The 15,048-nt window shown below is 32.8% G+C and overlaps 1 protein-coding gene across 4 annotated transcripts; it reads left to right on the top strand.

Moving 5' to 3' along the window:
- Positions 1–3,167: 3,167 nt before the first annotated feature.
- On the top strand, positions 3,168–15,048 carry LOC116347025 (paramyosin). Of its 4 annotated transcripts, none has more exons than XM_031777406.1 (9): positions 3,168–3,514; positions 6,526–6,750; positions 6,857–7,043; positions 7,111–7,229; positions 7,522–7,664; positions 7,738–7,850; positions 8,533–8,713; positions 9,066–9,537; positions 14,632–15,048. In XM_031777406.1, exons 2-9 carry the CDS (start codon positions 6,540–6,542, stop codon positions 14,811–14,813), a joined length of 1,608 nt encoding a protein of 535 aa, XP_031633266.1. In that variant the 5' UTR covers positions 3,168–3,514; positions 6,526–6,539; the 3' UTR covers positions 14,814–15,048. The 4 variants fall into 4 exon arrangements, with proteins under 4 accessions (XP_031633266.1, XP_031633267.1, XP_031633264.1 ...); XM_031777407.1 differs by having other exon boundaries at positions 3,196–3,255; XM_031777404.1 differs by lacking the exon at positions 3,168–3,514 and adding an exon at positions 4,456–4,606.

Raw genomic sequence — 15,048 nt, forward strand, 5'->3', positions numbered from 1 at the left:
ACATGCAAGCCATTTTTACTTAATTTCATTATTTACTTGAGAGAGAAAAAAAACAATTCTTTTCAAATTGTTTCCATTGTTGAAACAATTGAAGTAGTAACTCATGTTTCATCTCCATAAAAAAACGCACTTGACAAATTCAGTTTTAACATGAATTGAAAAAGGTTTCAGTCAACTCTCAATCGCATTGGCAACGCCATCTATTGGATCATCGCAAACACATCACATCAACTTTTTTTCCCGAAAGCTTTTCAGCTTTTTTGCATCGATTGAGAACTTGATGGAAAAGTTCCATTCATATTTTATTATGAAAAAGTTCTACAGTAGTTCAAGCCAATCATTTCAAATTCAAACAGAAAATTCATGCCAAGCCATTGGTTACTTCATTTTTGACTCATACTTTTGATCATAGTATTCTTTAGAATGAAATTCTGGAGTCTACCATATGATGATTCGATGAAAAAATGTTTATATTTTGCGATTGGATCGTTAGCGTACATGATTGATGAAACCACGTGAAATTGAATATTATATCGGTCGGTCTGTACTCTGTAGGTGGTTAATACACCACCATCGTTAAATGTCACATTATTGTGTGTTTTTTTTTTAAATCGGCCTTTTAAATACAATGTCGCAATCTTTTTAATTAGTGATATTTTTTCGGTGTATTTTGTTTGATTATTTTGCTAAAAAAAATTTTTGGAAATGAGTGTAGGAAGTGGCGCACATATGGAAGCATTTTTTTTATAGGTTTATTTGTTCGATTCATCAAAAAACGTACGATTGAGGTAAGGTGTAAGTAGCATAAAATTGCAACTGGAAACTTGTTTTGGTGCGCGCATACCATTTATTCTGTGAAATAAATATAGGTGCAAAAAAAAACAACGGTCGGTGTTTTTGTTTTTGCTTGAGTACAGAACTAGAGAAAGAGACAGAGCCTGATTTGGGTTTGTGTTTTACTTTATGCGCACGTAACCAGTTTTCGCCAAATCGAATTTTGTACATTGGCGTTTGGATTGTTGATGGTATTTTGCTATAAATGCAGTGTATATCAGCGCATATTATGACCGACATGCCCTTCTTTCTCTTTTACGGAACTGGGACAACTGTCCGATGCGTGTATTTGTGTGTGATACATTGATGATGGTGATGATGATGCCAATATACCGGAATCAATATAAGAACTCTTTAAGAGAGAAAGATATGTGCTAAAAGTAAAATGCATGCGGACAGGTTTACTTATTGGCATACTCAAAATTGTACCACTGATGTAAAACATCAGTATGAACGAAAAATACTCCACAAAACAAAGAGAAGAGATAAAAAAAACACACCATGAATGCTGCTCAACATACGAGAACGTTTCTCTTTCATGCGATTACAAGTGTTATAGTGTATGAATTTTATGCACATATTAAAATTCAGCATTAACGTTCTAATTTCTGCTCGGTCATTCATATCAATTCAGTGCTGACTTCAAGCATATTATGCATTACATTCGCCCACCCGATCCGATTTAATGACAACAAATGTATTCAGTTTAATTAGAATAGAATTCAATGAAACACACAACAACAACACGATATGCAAGAAGTGAATGGTATATTGAATTTAAAAAAATATATATGTACCCATAGATGTTGTTGTTCTATTCCAAACATCAACAATTCAAATCATTTTTTCTCCTCTCGTTCGTTTCGGATACATTCGAATATAGCAATTCTCTTATAAAAAAAGTCTATCCCATTTTTGGTGTTTGTACCTTTTACGTGAGATTCCCTTACACAATGCATTGGTAAATATTTCAAATGGAGGAAATACGTGATATAATCATAAACGTAAAATCTTCTTTTTTGTCTCCTCTCTTCTTTCGTCTTTTTCTTTTGGACAACAAAGGAAATTAACATCGAAATTATCATAAATGCTATTTTCTTAAAATGGAATTGAAAGAGCATAAGAGCAGAAAATAAAAGAATAACACATTCTATTCATTTATTCGGCTTAGTTTAGTTCGGTTTTATTTCTGTCGATATCACTTTAAATTTCATTTGATTTTAGCTACATAAAAAAAATTAATTAAATGATCACACATAAATGGCTTAAATATGGTTCATGTTCATATATGAAAGCCGATGCTTGCCGCTGTTATTGTTATTATATAGCATACTTTTCAATCGTCGACACACAAGATTAGAATTGTTGTAGAATAAAAAAAGGATGGTATATGTGTGTGTGTGTGTTTTATTCGTGATATCGTTATTTACGACCAACAGCAAATATATACCAATTCACTTTTATCCGATTGATTTTTGCCGCTGAAAGAAACTCAATTCTATGTTGTGAGAAGTGTCGCGATGAATGTACCGAACAAGAAATGTGCACAATTCAATTCGGAAAGAGAAAATTTAATTATCGCTTTTGCGACATCGATCGATTTCAAGATCGTCGAGATCAAATGGTGGTTGGAAAGTAGCGAAAGCAAAGTCATAAATGGGAATTATCCGTTGTATGAATCAAGTCGTATCATTTTTTTAATGCAGCCATACATAAAGTGACCGATGACTAATATGGTCCCGTCTCTGGAAATAGTTCATATACAATCTTTTTGTTTTCCTCTTTCTTCTATTTATCAATATTTGCACAAAAAAAAACAAAGTCAAGAATGTAATCAGAGATCGGTTGCTATGTATGTATGGTGATTGTATGTGAATGGCTACGTCGAGTGCACCAAATGTGTTTGTGTATAAGCACCATATTTCCAGAGCCCGAGCAAGTGTAATATATGGAATTTCGGTTTTGTATTAGTTTAGGCTCTTTGGTGCAATTGTTTGTGTTTATGGTTTTGTGTTGAATATGAACAGAAAAAAAAGAGATGTGAGTGAGCAAAATCCCCATATATGAATCAAAAACCAACGACGATTCAACATTTTAAATATTTTTCTCTTTCTCTCTTTTTTTCATATTCGTCGTACACACAATTACACAATACACATTCAACAACACAGTTGAGCGTGCTGTCTCTTGATTCTTCGTTATTCATTTATTTAGTTAGTTTTTTTTCTGTCTTTCTTTTTTTCTTCTTTTTTTCGCTCTCTCATTCTCTATCTCTTTCTCTGCTGTGTTCTTGCTCTCTGATCAAATGGTTTGTTGTGTTTTTTTGTAGATTTGAAAGCACATTGCTGAAGCATCATCGGCGCAGTGAATTACTAAGTTTGCTTTCAGTCCACACATCGATTTTGAGCTGACGATTTATTTGTTCGTATTTTTATTGTGGCATATATTTTTCGGTCTTTCCGAATTTCGATGCATTATCGAGCATATTCTTTGTGCGATTTTTTTTTCTTCGTTTGTGTGTACGCGCTTGATTTGACTTACAACTGATTCAAAAAAAAAAAAACTGTTTTTTTTTTATTTCTGCGAAATTCATGTGCTATTGTGTCTTTGTCGTTGGTCATAAAGTGAATGTATGTTTTGTGTCTAATCTGAAAGTGTCAAAATTAACGGTCAGTGAGTGGTAAGTGTGATTCACGTTTGATGCCATCATAGTGTTTCTTTAAAACGAACGTTTGAAATTGCATTTCGATTGGAATGTGATAGATCCGTTTTAATTGATCATACGGGATCGAATCACAATTTCCTTTTACATTCTTCATTCTTTTACACATTCGCCAGTAAATTGATGTGCATTCAACATAGTTGATGACTTTTATTTTCTTTAGGCGCCTTAATGCATTCCGTGTTCAATGTGAATGAACGAAGAAACTACATGTAATGACCGTCATTTATAAAATTATCTCAAGAATCATTCCAAACACCGTACAATTACTAGCATTTTTGTGCGAAAACGAATGGTTGTCATTGTGCACAAATTCATGAATTATTTGTTGTTGTTGCTTAAATTATTGCACATGCATCGCAAGGATTATTATTATTGTATATTTGATTGGACATCTGTTGAATATTCAGTTCACATAATCAGTGAAAACACGCGAAAACATTTAAACCATGCGTTTCGATATAATTTGGTTGCTTTGAACGTTGATGTTTCGTCATTTTGCGCAAACTTTACGTGACTCAAATTTTTCTTCTTTTTTTATGCCCGTTTGAGTTCATGTACATTGTACACACACACACGAGTACAGGTGAACGTGGTAGCTTATCTATAAATCCAAACTTGGATTATTCACAGCGGTATTCTTTCAACGCGATATACATGTCGTCGTACAAGTGAGACAAGTAAACTTGTGAGAGGGAGAAAATTCTCGCTTCGTATTTGGAATACAATTGTATTGAAAAATTTCAAAGAAAAGACAACAAAACACGCTGAGGTAGATGAAGAAGAGTCAGAAAATGGCAAACAATAACATCAACTTAAATGGATAAAGATAGAAAACATTTTACACCAGCAGTAGCTGGCAAGAAGAAGTTGCAACTGAAATGGACAGTCATACGTTTTGTGCGCGCGCATTTAAACGTGCTTTGTACTAATTTAGATAAAGTGTTATTTACCTCCCGATGTGATTTAATGCTTCCGGAATGAAATTGACACAAACAAACATACTTCGTAATATTACTCATTCCACACGGCAATCAATTGAATTCCACGGTATGATTGATTCCACATGGATTTATAACCCATTCACATTAGTAACGAACTAAAAGAAGAACACCACCAATAAAACACCTTCTCTCTCTCTCTCTCTCTCTCTCTCTCTCTCTTCAATCAAAACGAATCAACGAACAAATATATTTTCTATTTGTAAAAACCTCAACACTTATTCAAGACAACCATTTGATATACCATTGTGTACTTTCAATGGATCGTTAGTGATGAAATCGATATACAACGATCAGTGAAAGTACAAATGATTTTTTTTGTCTTTTCACATGTAAACAGAATAGTAATCTTTAGGATGTTTTTTTTTCGTGTTGATGGAGTTTATACGCAAGCAGATAAATTAAATCGATTGATGTTAATGTGAATGAATCGATGATTGAATGGAATTTATAACGGGAATTCCTTTGGATTCAATTGCACTTCCATTACTTTGACTTACTAACTATTGTTTTTTTGGCTTGCATCCGTTCAATGAATTCATTTCTCTCTCAAATGTGATCACTGTTAAATTTGGGATAGTTTCCTTTATCTATCATTGTACCTCGATCAATTCGTCAGACTTAGCACCAGTTCCAACAAAATTGGTATTCATAAGACGTTATGAGGCGATTTCTTAGTATTATCGAGAATATGATCGATTCATTTTACCCAAAACGTATAGTTGTCGATCACTTTCAAATCAACATACTGCGGTAGGCTTGAACCTTCTCCGAAAATCTTATTCTATCCAAAATTGGATGTTGAATTCTTTTTTCAGAATATTTCATTTAATAAGATTAATATTTCACTTGGAGTTAAAAAAAATGATCGTCGATTCAAACATGTGCCTAGTGATTGTATCTCGTTCTCTATACACAGTGTGTATATTCTTTGTTCATTTGTATGGATATTTTTTTGTGTTATCTTCTAAAGACACAGATGTTAAGCACATAATTTAAGACGTTAATTTTTATAGCACTTTATTTACATAAAAACGATGTTATGCACAGAATATAACCTAAATCTGAAAGACATTTGCATTTTTCCAATATAGTTAAATGTAAATTTAAAACCGAAACAGTTATCACGTTTCTCACTGAACATCCATGTAAACACATTTTTGTGTAAAAATACACTCTCGCACACACACACAATCTTTCACACAACGTGTTCGCTTTTCTGCAAAATTAAATCTTATGTTATTTTACACCAAAAACAATCAACGGTAGAAAAAGAAATAGGCAATAATAAATCGAATAAAATTCAAAGGGAAATGATTAAAAACGGACTGATGCATAAATCAATTCAATGGCTCAAACTCATAAATTGTGACAGCTTAATGTTGACAATGAAAAATCAACGGAGAAAGAAATAAAACAAAGAATACTACACACTTTTGGATCGTTAAATTCAAATGAAGCGTAACGTTATTGTCGGGCCCATGTAGGCCATGGTTAAATCAATCGATCAGAATATTACTGCTTGACCACGCTTATTTTTGTTTTGATTGACCATCTGTGACTACACTATATCACAACTAGACTATTTTAATTGATCGGCTGCATTCTAATCTCAATGTGTCACTTTTGTCAAACACATTTCAATAACATCCGGCGCCCAAAAATTTGTTTACAAACCAAAATTCAATAGAAGAAAAAAAAACCAACCGTGACTCATCACACAATCGGATGAATCGATTTGAAATCACAATAAAAATCAATAATACTCATCTACGGTGACTGTTTAACCAAATATGGTCACGTAAACAAAGGCCCACACACATCTTTAACACGAAAAAAAAAAATTGTCACAATTCAATCGAAGTGACTACTACTACGCAGTTCGATTTAAAAATAAAAAATCCGCTACAATTTATTTACCCTCTATTTTACCTTGTATTGATTTTAAAATATGTTTAACATCTGTAGAATTTAAAATAAAAATGGATTCCTCGGCACGACGCAGTGGCATTCCGATTCCAAAATCGAAATCGATTGGAATTAAGAAGAATCTGAGTAAAAGCAATGACGATTTACTCTCCGACAGCTTTAATCCCAGCAATGAAAGTGGCGAATTGGATGTGTTCACATTACTTGAAGAAAATATTGCACTCAAGGAGAAAATTGATGAATTATCCACCAAACATAATACAAGTAAGCATCTTAACCGATTTCATAATAATCGATGGCCATCATTTTTTTGTTTTTTTTTTCATTTTTTTTATTTCGATTTTGTTTCTTTGTTGTTTCGTATGCACAGTTTTGCAGAAAAATGTCCAATTAGAGCGAGAAAATGGGCGAGTGGGCAAACAATTTAACGATTTAAAAGTGCAACAAGCAGCACTTAAGGACCAATTACAAGGTTTAATGGATAAATTTCAAAAAGAAATTGAAGATGGCCAAACCATTCACAATATTCAAGAGCAACAAAAGAAAATCATAAACGAGTAAGTATTCAAATCTGCTTGATTCAATCGCATTTTGAAATGGATTATTTTTCTTGGTTCATTTTAGTCTTATGCAGAAGGTTCGCATTCAAGAAGACAAGCACATGGAATTAGTTAAGGCTGGCAAATTGGCTAGGAATCGTCTTGAAGAATTGGCACCCGAAATTCGAATGAAAAGTGCAAACGGTAAGTATCATTGTTCTGCGCTCGATTCGTTCATATACTCAATCGAGCGATTCATTTAAATTACTTCGAATTGATTCAAATCATTTCCATAATTAAGTGAATGAATTTTGAGTTTAAATTGCTTTATGTCTTTGAAACACACATATACACAATGTCGTATGCGAAAAAAAAACGTTGACAATCGAGCACGTTGATTGTGGTGATTTGATGTGCTCGACTTCACCTAGTAACACAATAACACAAATCGACAAATACTCAAACCCGAACACAATCGATATATGTATACTTTCAGATGATGCAACTAAATGTGATATTGTTACAACTGAAACTGTCGAACAATTAATCAATGAAATTGGAAAAATTAAAACACAAATGAACAATACTGAACTACAGTTGTACGAAGCAAATGAGAAAATCGCAGAACTTATTGAAAGCGTGAGTATATATTTAGCGACATTGTATTTTGCGCATTACAAATGGCTGAATCATTTCGATCATCTTTTATCAGCACCATCACATGAAAGAGGAAAATGAAAACCTTAAAGTGGAAAATTCGAATCTCACCAAAGTTGCCAAGCTCATGACACGCAGCATGCAAGAAAGCATGGATACAAATAAGAAGTGAGTAACGAAAAGACACAAACATACACCAAAATTGCTCATTTGCAAAAGTGTATTTGTTCAAACAAAGGATGAAGACAGGGCTTTCAGATTTGAAATCAAATGATTTGTAAAATCAACAAATCATGGAAAAAATCATGATTTGAAATACACAATTGAATAGTGTACATCAAATCAAATGATTTCTATTTTTATATTTATTTGATAAACAAATCAAATCAATCAGAATATACTTTAAAACATGAAGATGGTGTTGAAACCATCGTGGAGTTTTTATTCATCTCATTTGTACTTGCATAGATTCTAAGACACAATAGCACAAGGCACAATGCAATACATATACTGAAAAAATCAGTTTGAATTATAGTAGGCCAGTATAAAATATGCCAGTTTTCAGTTTTCGCTAAATGTTCGCTTGAATGTTGTTACCAAGTAAAATATTTGTTGGATTTACTTTTTCTGTAAGAGTAGTACTCACTGTGTGTAAGTTCTTACTTCGAGTTGTTTTAACCATAATTGAGATACAAAGGTTTCCAACCTTTGTACAGGAAAAAAAAACTCCACGGGGCATCCTTTTCTATTAAATTTTACATTTTTTTTTAAATTTGTAATGAACAAAGCTCTGGATATAATTGAATTAAAAATGTGTGTTGTTTTTTTTTTCAAATGTGAAACTTGTTAGGATGGAAGAGGCGTTAATCGAAATGAAGAAGAGAAATGATGAATTGGTGCGTGGAAGCAGCAAAGATTCCATTGATAGTCCGACATCGACTAAATTTTATTCGACAAACGACCAAGTGATGCATTTAAAAGAGGAATTAAAGCGACGAGAGGCTGCGCATACGGAGCGTATTGTTGAAATGGTAAGAAGCTAGTTCATTTGGTATTCAATTGTAAAAAGAATTTTATGGGCCACTCTCTTGACTCTAAGTTTGAAATGCGAATCACTTTATCTCTCTTCTGTAAAAGTTTGTTTGTTTTTTTTTCATTTGTTGTCTTTTGCATGTAAACATCATTAACCGTAGAAAATTCATTTGGAACTCTTCTGAACTAGCAGCAGGAGGGATCCATTTGAATTATTTGCCATCATTTGAACAAAACAAAAAAATAAATTAATAAAATAAACGAAAACTGAAAATAATTTGCATACAACAAACATTACATAAAACATAATATAAAACGGTTTATTTTCTACTAACTAAACATTATCCGTAGAATAAATTAATGGAAACAACAATCGAAACTAACAATAATGACGAAATCAATGTGCTACGCATTAAACTTGAGATTGTGGAAAAAGAGCTTCAATTTGCCATTAGTCGAGCTGAAACAGCCGAAACTGAAGTTGAACAATTAAAAAATTTGTACAGAAATAGTAGTGAAATAGGAACATCACATAAAACAACGGTGAAATGTTCACACTGTGGCAATTTATTTGATGGCACAATGCAATCATCAATGAGCACCCCATCATCGTCATCAACAACATCCACATCCACACAGGCCATAACACAAATTTGTTTACCGCCTCCGCCTCCACCCCCAATGCCCGATTTCAAAATTCCCGTGGCCAGATATGGTGCCAGTCTTAAAGACGGCATCACAACATTCACACTCAATAATCCACGCGAATCGAGTGACAATGCTAGCATTTGTAGCAATCCGGATGTGAAAAAATCGTCAACAGGTAAGGTATACATATTCATCCAAATGTGAATTGAGTGCTATTATGTTTTGTTGCTTCTGTACTGATGGTATTGTTCGTGCTCTGTCTCTGTTCCTGTCTCTCCCCCCCTCTTACATATCAAATGGCTATGTAACGCTAATAAACGCTGGAAAATGTCTCATTTTCTTATTTTCTTGTTTGCATCTCGTTGTGTAAGCCTAGGGGATATCCATGCGAATTAGAATTAGCACATTGGCAAAAAAATAGGGAAATTTACATGAATATAATAGTGAAATTAGCAATAAATAGCAGAATTAGCACTGTACATGTATATACTTTAGTAAGCATTTATTCTTGAATTTATTGAAATAATTAATTAAAATAAAATTCTCAAAACAAACGAATTGAATAGTGTTGAACTAAAATGTATCAAAATATGTAGTTAAATACGCTTTTTCCCATTTTTAAATAAAAATATATTCAATGGCACGTAACCAAGCACGTTCCATCTGTATTAACTACAATTTACGAATTGCAATCGGAAATGTAGATTTGATGACTTTATGCAATATTTTTGACGTACTAGAAAAATTAGCAAAAAATAGCAGTATTAGAACAAACTAGTAGAAATACTAGCAGAATTAGTGAAAAATAGAGAGATATAGCGTTTATTATTATAAATTTTTCGATCTGCAAATCATGGTTATCCCCTAGGTGTAAGCACATTCAACATGTGTATAGTTTGCATTTTGCATGGTTTATTGTATGGCCGTAGTTGTGTGTTGTTTGAATCAAATTTGCCATGTTCATTTTCTATTCGGAAGAAATGTCACCCAGTAATTTCATATCGTTTGTAGATTCGTTTTGCATGAACAAGTTATTTTATATTTTGTTTTGAATAGAACATTCTTCGAATATTCGAATATATTCGTTTGCATGGCATCAGCAATAGCAAAAATATCAAATAAAACATTTTACCTTTACTTTTCATCATATTTTCGATGTCGCTCACTCTCAATTCTATTTGCACTCTATATATCCACTTATTTGTCATCACAACATACACATTTATGTGTGTAATATGTATTTACTTATATGACATGATGATGAGAATTATTGAAAAGTACAAAAGCTTCACGTTATATATCACATCGATGACGTTAATACATCAAACATAAATTGATGTCCTTTGTATTCGATACGTGTGTTACTTGTGTGCATTGAGGTACCAAGAAGCTGACGAGAATCCGTAAAAATACTAGCGTTTTCTTGTCCATGGTTGTCGTAGTCGTTGCTGTTGTTGTCGACGATGTCGTCAACATTATTGTTAACCATTTTTCGTTCGGTTTTTTTTGCTCGATTTTCTTCTTTCAACACCAATTCCTTTCACTCCCATCTCTCTCTCACTCCAACTCTACTCCTTCTTGTTCGATGCTGTTTTTTCTCGTCGCACAGGCTCCTCAATACGTTCTTCAATGTGCTTAACAAGCGAATGATGATGAATATATAATAATTTATAACGCACAAATACATTGAAATTTTGTAAGCTTGCTGTAAAAGAAAGCATCTCTCGTATCACCGCGTTTATGAGAGAATACGAATACTTCAAGTTGAAATAGCGCGCGAAATTGGTTGATGTTGTTTTTTTTTATTCTCTTGTTCAATACAATTTTCGATGGTTTCATATTACATGTCCAAATTATTATATAGTCACATGCTGGATGTGGATGTCGCACGCGCTTACAAAACCATAACTTGGCTCTCACATTCACTTGTTGTTAGTTTTGGGCAGCGATTTCTTCTAAACGATTTAAATTAATTCCTCGTGATATATAAAATTACACTACGTTGGGTTTCTATCGTTCGGTGTGTCCCTTTCTCTCTGTGACTCTCTCTCACTCTCCATAAATCTTAGAAGTGAACACCCAAGAAGTCAAGAGTCTTTCGAAAAGTTCTTTATTCAATGTTCGGTGTATATTCGTTTGCATGGTAAACACACCACCAAGTTCGAAAACCAGACACATTGAGTCGCTTGCAGAGATGTTCAAGTGGTGATATAAAGCTTTAATTTACACACAGACGCCTAATTAAATTCAAATAAAACGATATATTCGAGAAAATCAGCTAATATTTCGATTTGAATAGAACAAAAGCTGATTAAATACTTAAGCGAACGGCAAACTTAGAAATTTCTTCGAATCAAAAATTGGCCGAATAACGAAATTGAAGTTCAACCATGGAAAATGATTCCTTCTAATAATGTAAAATCCAATTTAATGTGCTAAAAATAGAATAGATTATTAGCAATTATTAATAATTTATTGGAAAATAACAAGAAACAAACCGATATCGTAAATCGGATCTTGATTATAAAACAATCGATGAAAAAATTCAAGTGAATCCATGATTAATTCAAGCTCAATCAATAGACGTTACAGAGAATTCAATAAATGTTTGATAAAAAATAATGAATAAAGGATTACCAGGAATTTGGCACAAATGAACAATAAATAGAATGTCTTTCGATTGTGACAATTTCAATAGCACACACACACACACTCGAATATAATACATTCGGAGAGGATGAAGGCTCATTAATTTTTGCTATTTATTATTATGCACTATATAAATGCCATTTGTTTTTATTACGAAAGTGGAGCAATCATTATAACACTGAGCTCTGGTTGTACCTTATGGATTGTAATAAGATGAACGATAAAATCGTCTATTGTAAAAATTGCTTATTAGCAAACAGCCTCAGATTCTTACAAGGGGTCAAATGGTATCCTCCTGAATTTTGAATTACCCAATTTTCTCAGAAGAATCGCACTTTTGCCGAGACCTTTTTTGCTCTTCAACCTCAAATTTTGGAAAGTTCGGAAATAGGTCCCTTCTGGGGATTTCCAACATCAGAAGCTATGACAAACGGATTAAATGTTTCGTTTTAAACGTTATCGAATGCTGAAAGAAAATGTGTGTTTTTTACAAAGAAAATTGTTTACGGATATCTTCAATCCCACCAGCGCACACTCCTCTCTAAAAAAGTTTTACAAATTGAGTGGAATTTTTTTTATCAAAATAACAAAATAAACAAGCAATCTGACACGTGTATAAGCTCTTTGTTGTGTTGAATTTGTGTCAAAAGCTTCAATGTTTTTTTAAATGTTAGTGGATTATTACGAAATAGACACGTTTTTTCTAATAATTTGCGCTATAAACAGAACTTTCACATACTTTTATGTCAGTCAATTTTTTCATACTTTTATGTCAATAATTTTGTTGTGGTTTCCACATTCATTTTCTTTTTTCGTTTAAATTTTGAACTCTGATATCCAGTCAACTGTGTGGTACACAAAATGTACACTATTTTCATGAAATTAATTACGTTTTAATTTGTTGTTGTTTGTATTTTTTTATCATTTTTTATTAATTGCCACAAACACAGACACACATCCATATAATGTGGAACGGTCGTAGGCTTCAAGAGATAGAGTACCAAATGTTTTTCCATCAAATGGCAGATTTAATTGAATTTTCTCTGCTCGTAAACTGAGTGAATGACAAAGAGTTGAGATAAAATATGTTTGCATTGCTTTGCCCGCAAGTTTTTTTTCACAACATTTTAAACAATAAACATACACAATGCTAACCACATTGCATTAGGCCATTATTTTTTCAATCATTCGTCGAATATTATACATTTTTGTAAAGCAATTTTGTTGTTTAAACTACACTACAACTACACTACACTTTAATACCGAATTTTTTTTTAAATTGGAATTCTTTATCAGAAAAAAAAATCGCATAAAAATCAATCAATTTTGGTTGGTGTTTTTTTAAAAATGAAACAAATTTAGCGGAAAAATAGCAGCGTATCACAAGAAATGATTTACAAAATAAAAGCGGTTAAAATTAAAAACTGAACGCACCGTTCCAACCGACGAACGCTTATTGTTGTTTGTATGTTCATCGGTGAAAATGGGAGAAATTGTTGTCGCTACAATGACGGTTGCGTCGTTAATGTTGACTGTCATCACAAGTTGGTTTATTTAACGTTCACTTTTCTCTGTGTATCCATTGGGAAGTGAGTACGGCGCATTTGGAGGCTAAAATACAGCAAAAGCATCGAGAGGAAAAGAAGAAGAAGAACACGCAAATAAAACAACCCAATCCATTACATAAAAAATATCAGTAGCTCTGTGAAACGCACCGCATTGTATTCAGTTTATTTCAATGCTTTTTTACCATTGTTGTGATATCCTGCGTTTCACAGAAGAAGCTCTTTTTTGCTTCACTTCACATTTTGTGTTTAGATTTTATTTCTACTTTTTCTTTTTCTCGTTCTCGTTACATTTTCGTTTTGTTTCCTTCGTTCAAGGCGCTTTTTATTCTACGCATAATTTATGCTTTTAGAAAAACTGCTCCAAACAATCTGTCTCAGTTATCCATACACAAATTGAGAGTAGGTCGTTGCGCTTTCTTTTCGCTTCATTTGTGTGTGTGTGTTTTCACTGTTTTAGAAGTAATTATGTGTTTCATAGAAACATATTTACTTCAATATAATATGGTTTCATTGTGTTTTGAAGATTATATTCCGATGAATGTGATGTATGAAAAAGAGGGTGGTGCGGTACAAAAGATTTTCTGCGTAAAACGAACAGAAATTATCCATAAGATAAAATAGAAAAAAACACGGCAAAAAAAATCGGTTCCTTTAATATTAACAACAATCACTTACGAACCATTACCTGCGCTTTCGCTTTTTCGAATTCATCCAATGTACAATGTACATTATGCAACAGGTGGACTTTGAACTTTTCGCATGTGTATCCTTCGGTTTTGAGTGTTTGCGTTCAGCAAATGGCATAACGGAATTGGAGAAACTGGAGAAAATATTCTATAGATCTCAGTGTGTCACGTTGAAAGCGTTATATAAAACGCTTGTTTTAGTCAATAACCCTTCTATTTGGCTATTGAACTTTCAATCAAAATTAATTAATTCATTGTGCTTTTGTTGAGCATTTAACTCGGTGATGGTTATTGGTTATGTGGTTGTTTTACTTTATGATCTTGTTTGTTGCACACTTGAATTAATCATTATGATTTTTAACATAGTTTGTTTGACCGCAGGTATGGACGCTTTAATTGCTCAGTTACGAGATGGAGCGGTTACATTACGAAGGAATCGCCGAAAAACACCAACCAATGCAGCGTTGCAGGAAATGTTTGAAACTTTGGAATTATCACGCAAACAAAATCGCAACTCTAGAATTGTGATTGAAAGTCATAGAACGTAGAAAATCATCATACATACAAAAACTAACTCTAGAAGCATCCAAATATCATCGAAACAGTCAATTACTTACGTTTGAAGGCTTCCATCTATATAATTCATCCTAATTTTTATTCCAGTGTTTACAAGTCTTTAAAAAAATCCATTGCCGTAATTTTGAAAATGAAAAACAGTACTTCTTTTATTTGTACAAACAACATTTCCTTTTAAGCAAATTTTTAATAAAAACAAAAACAGCG

Source organism: Contarinia nasturtii, unplaced genomic scaffold (assembly GCF_009176525.2).
Source record: "Contarinia nasturtii isolate CC-2019 unplaced genomic scaffold, AAFC_CNas_1.1 Cnas_scaffold_1699, whole genome shotgun sequence".
NCBI lineage: Eukaryota > Metazoa > Arthropoda > Insecta > Diptera > Cecidomyiidae > Contarinia > Contarinia nasturtii.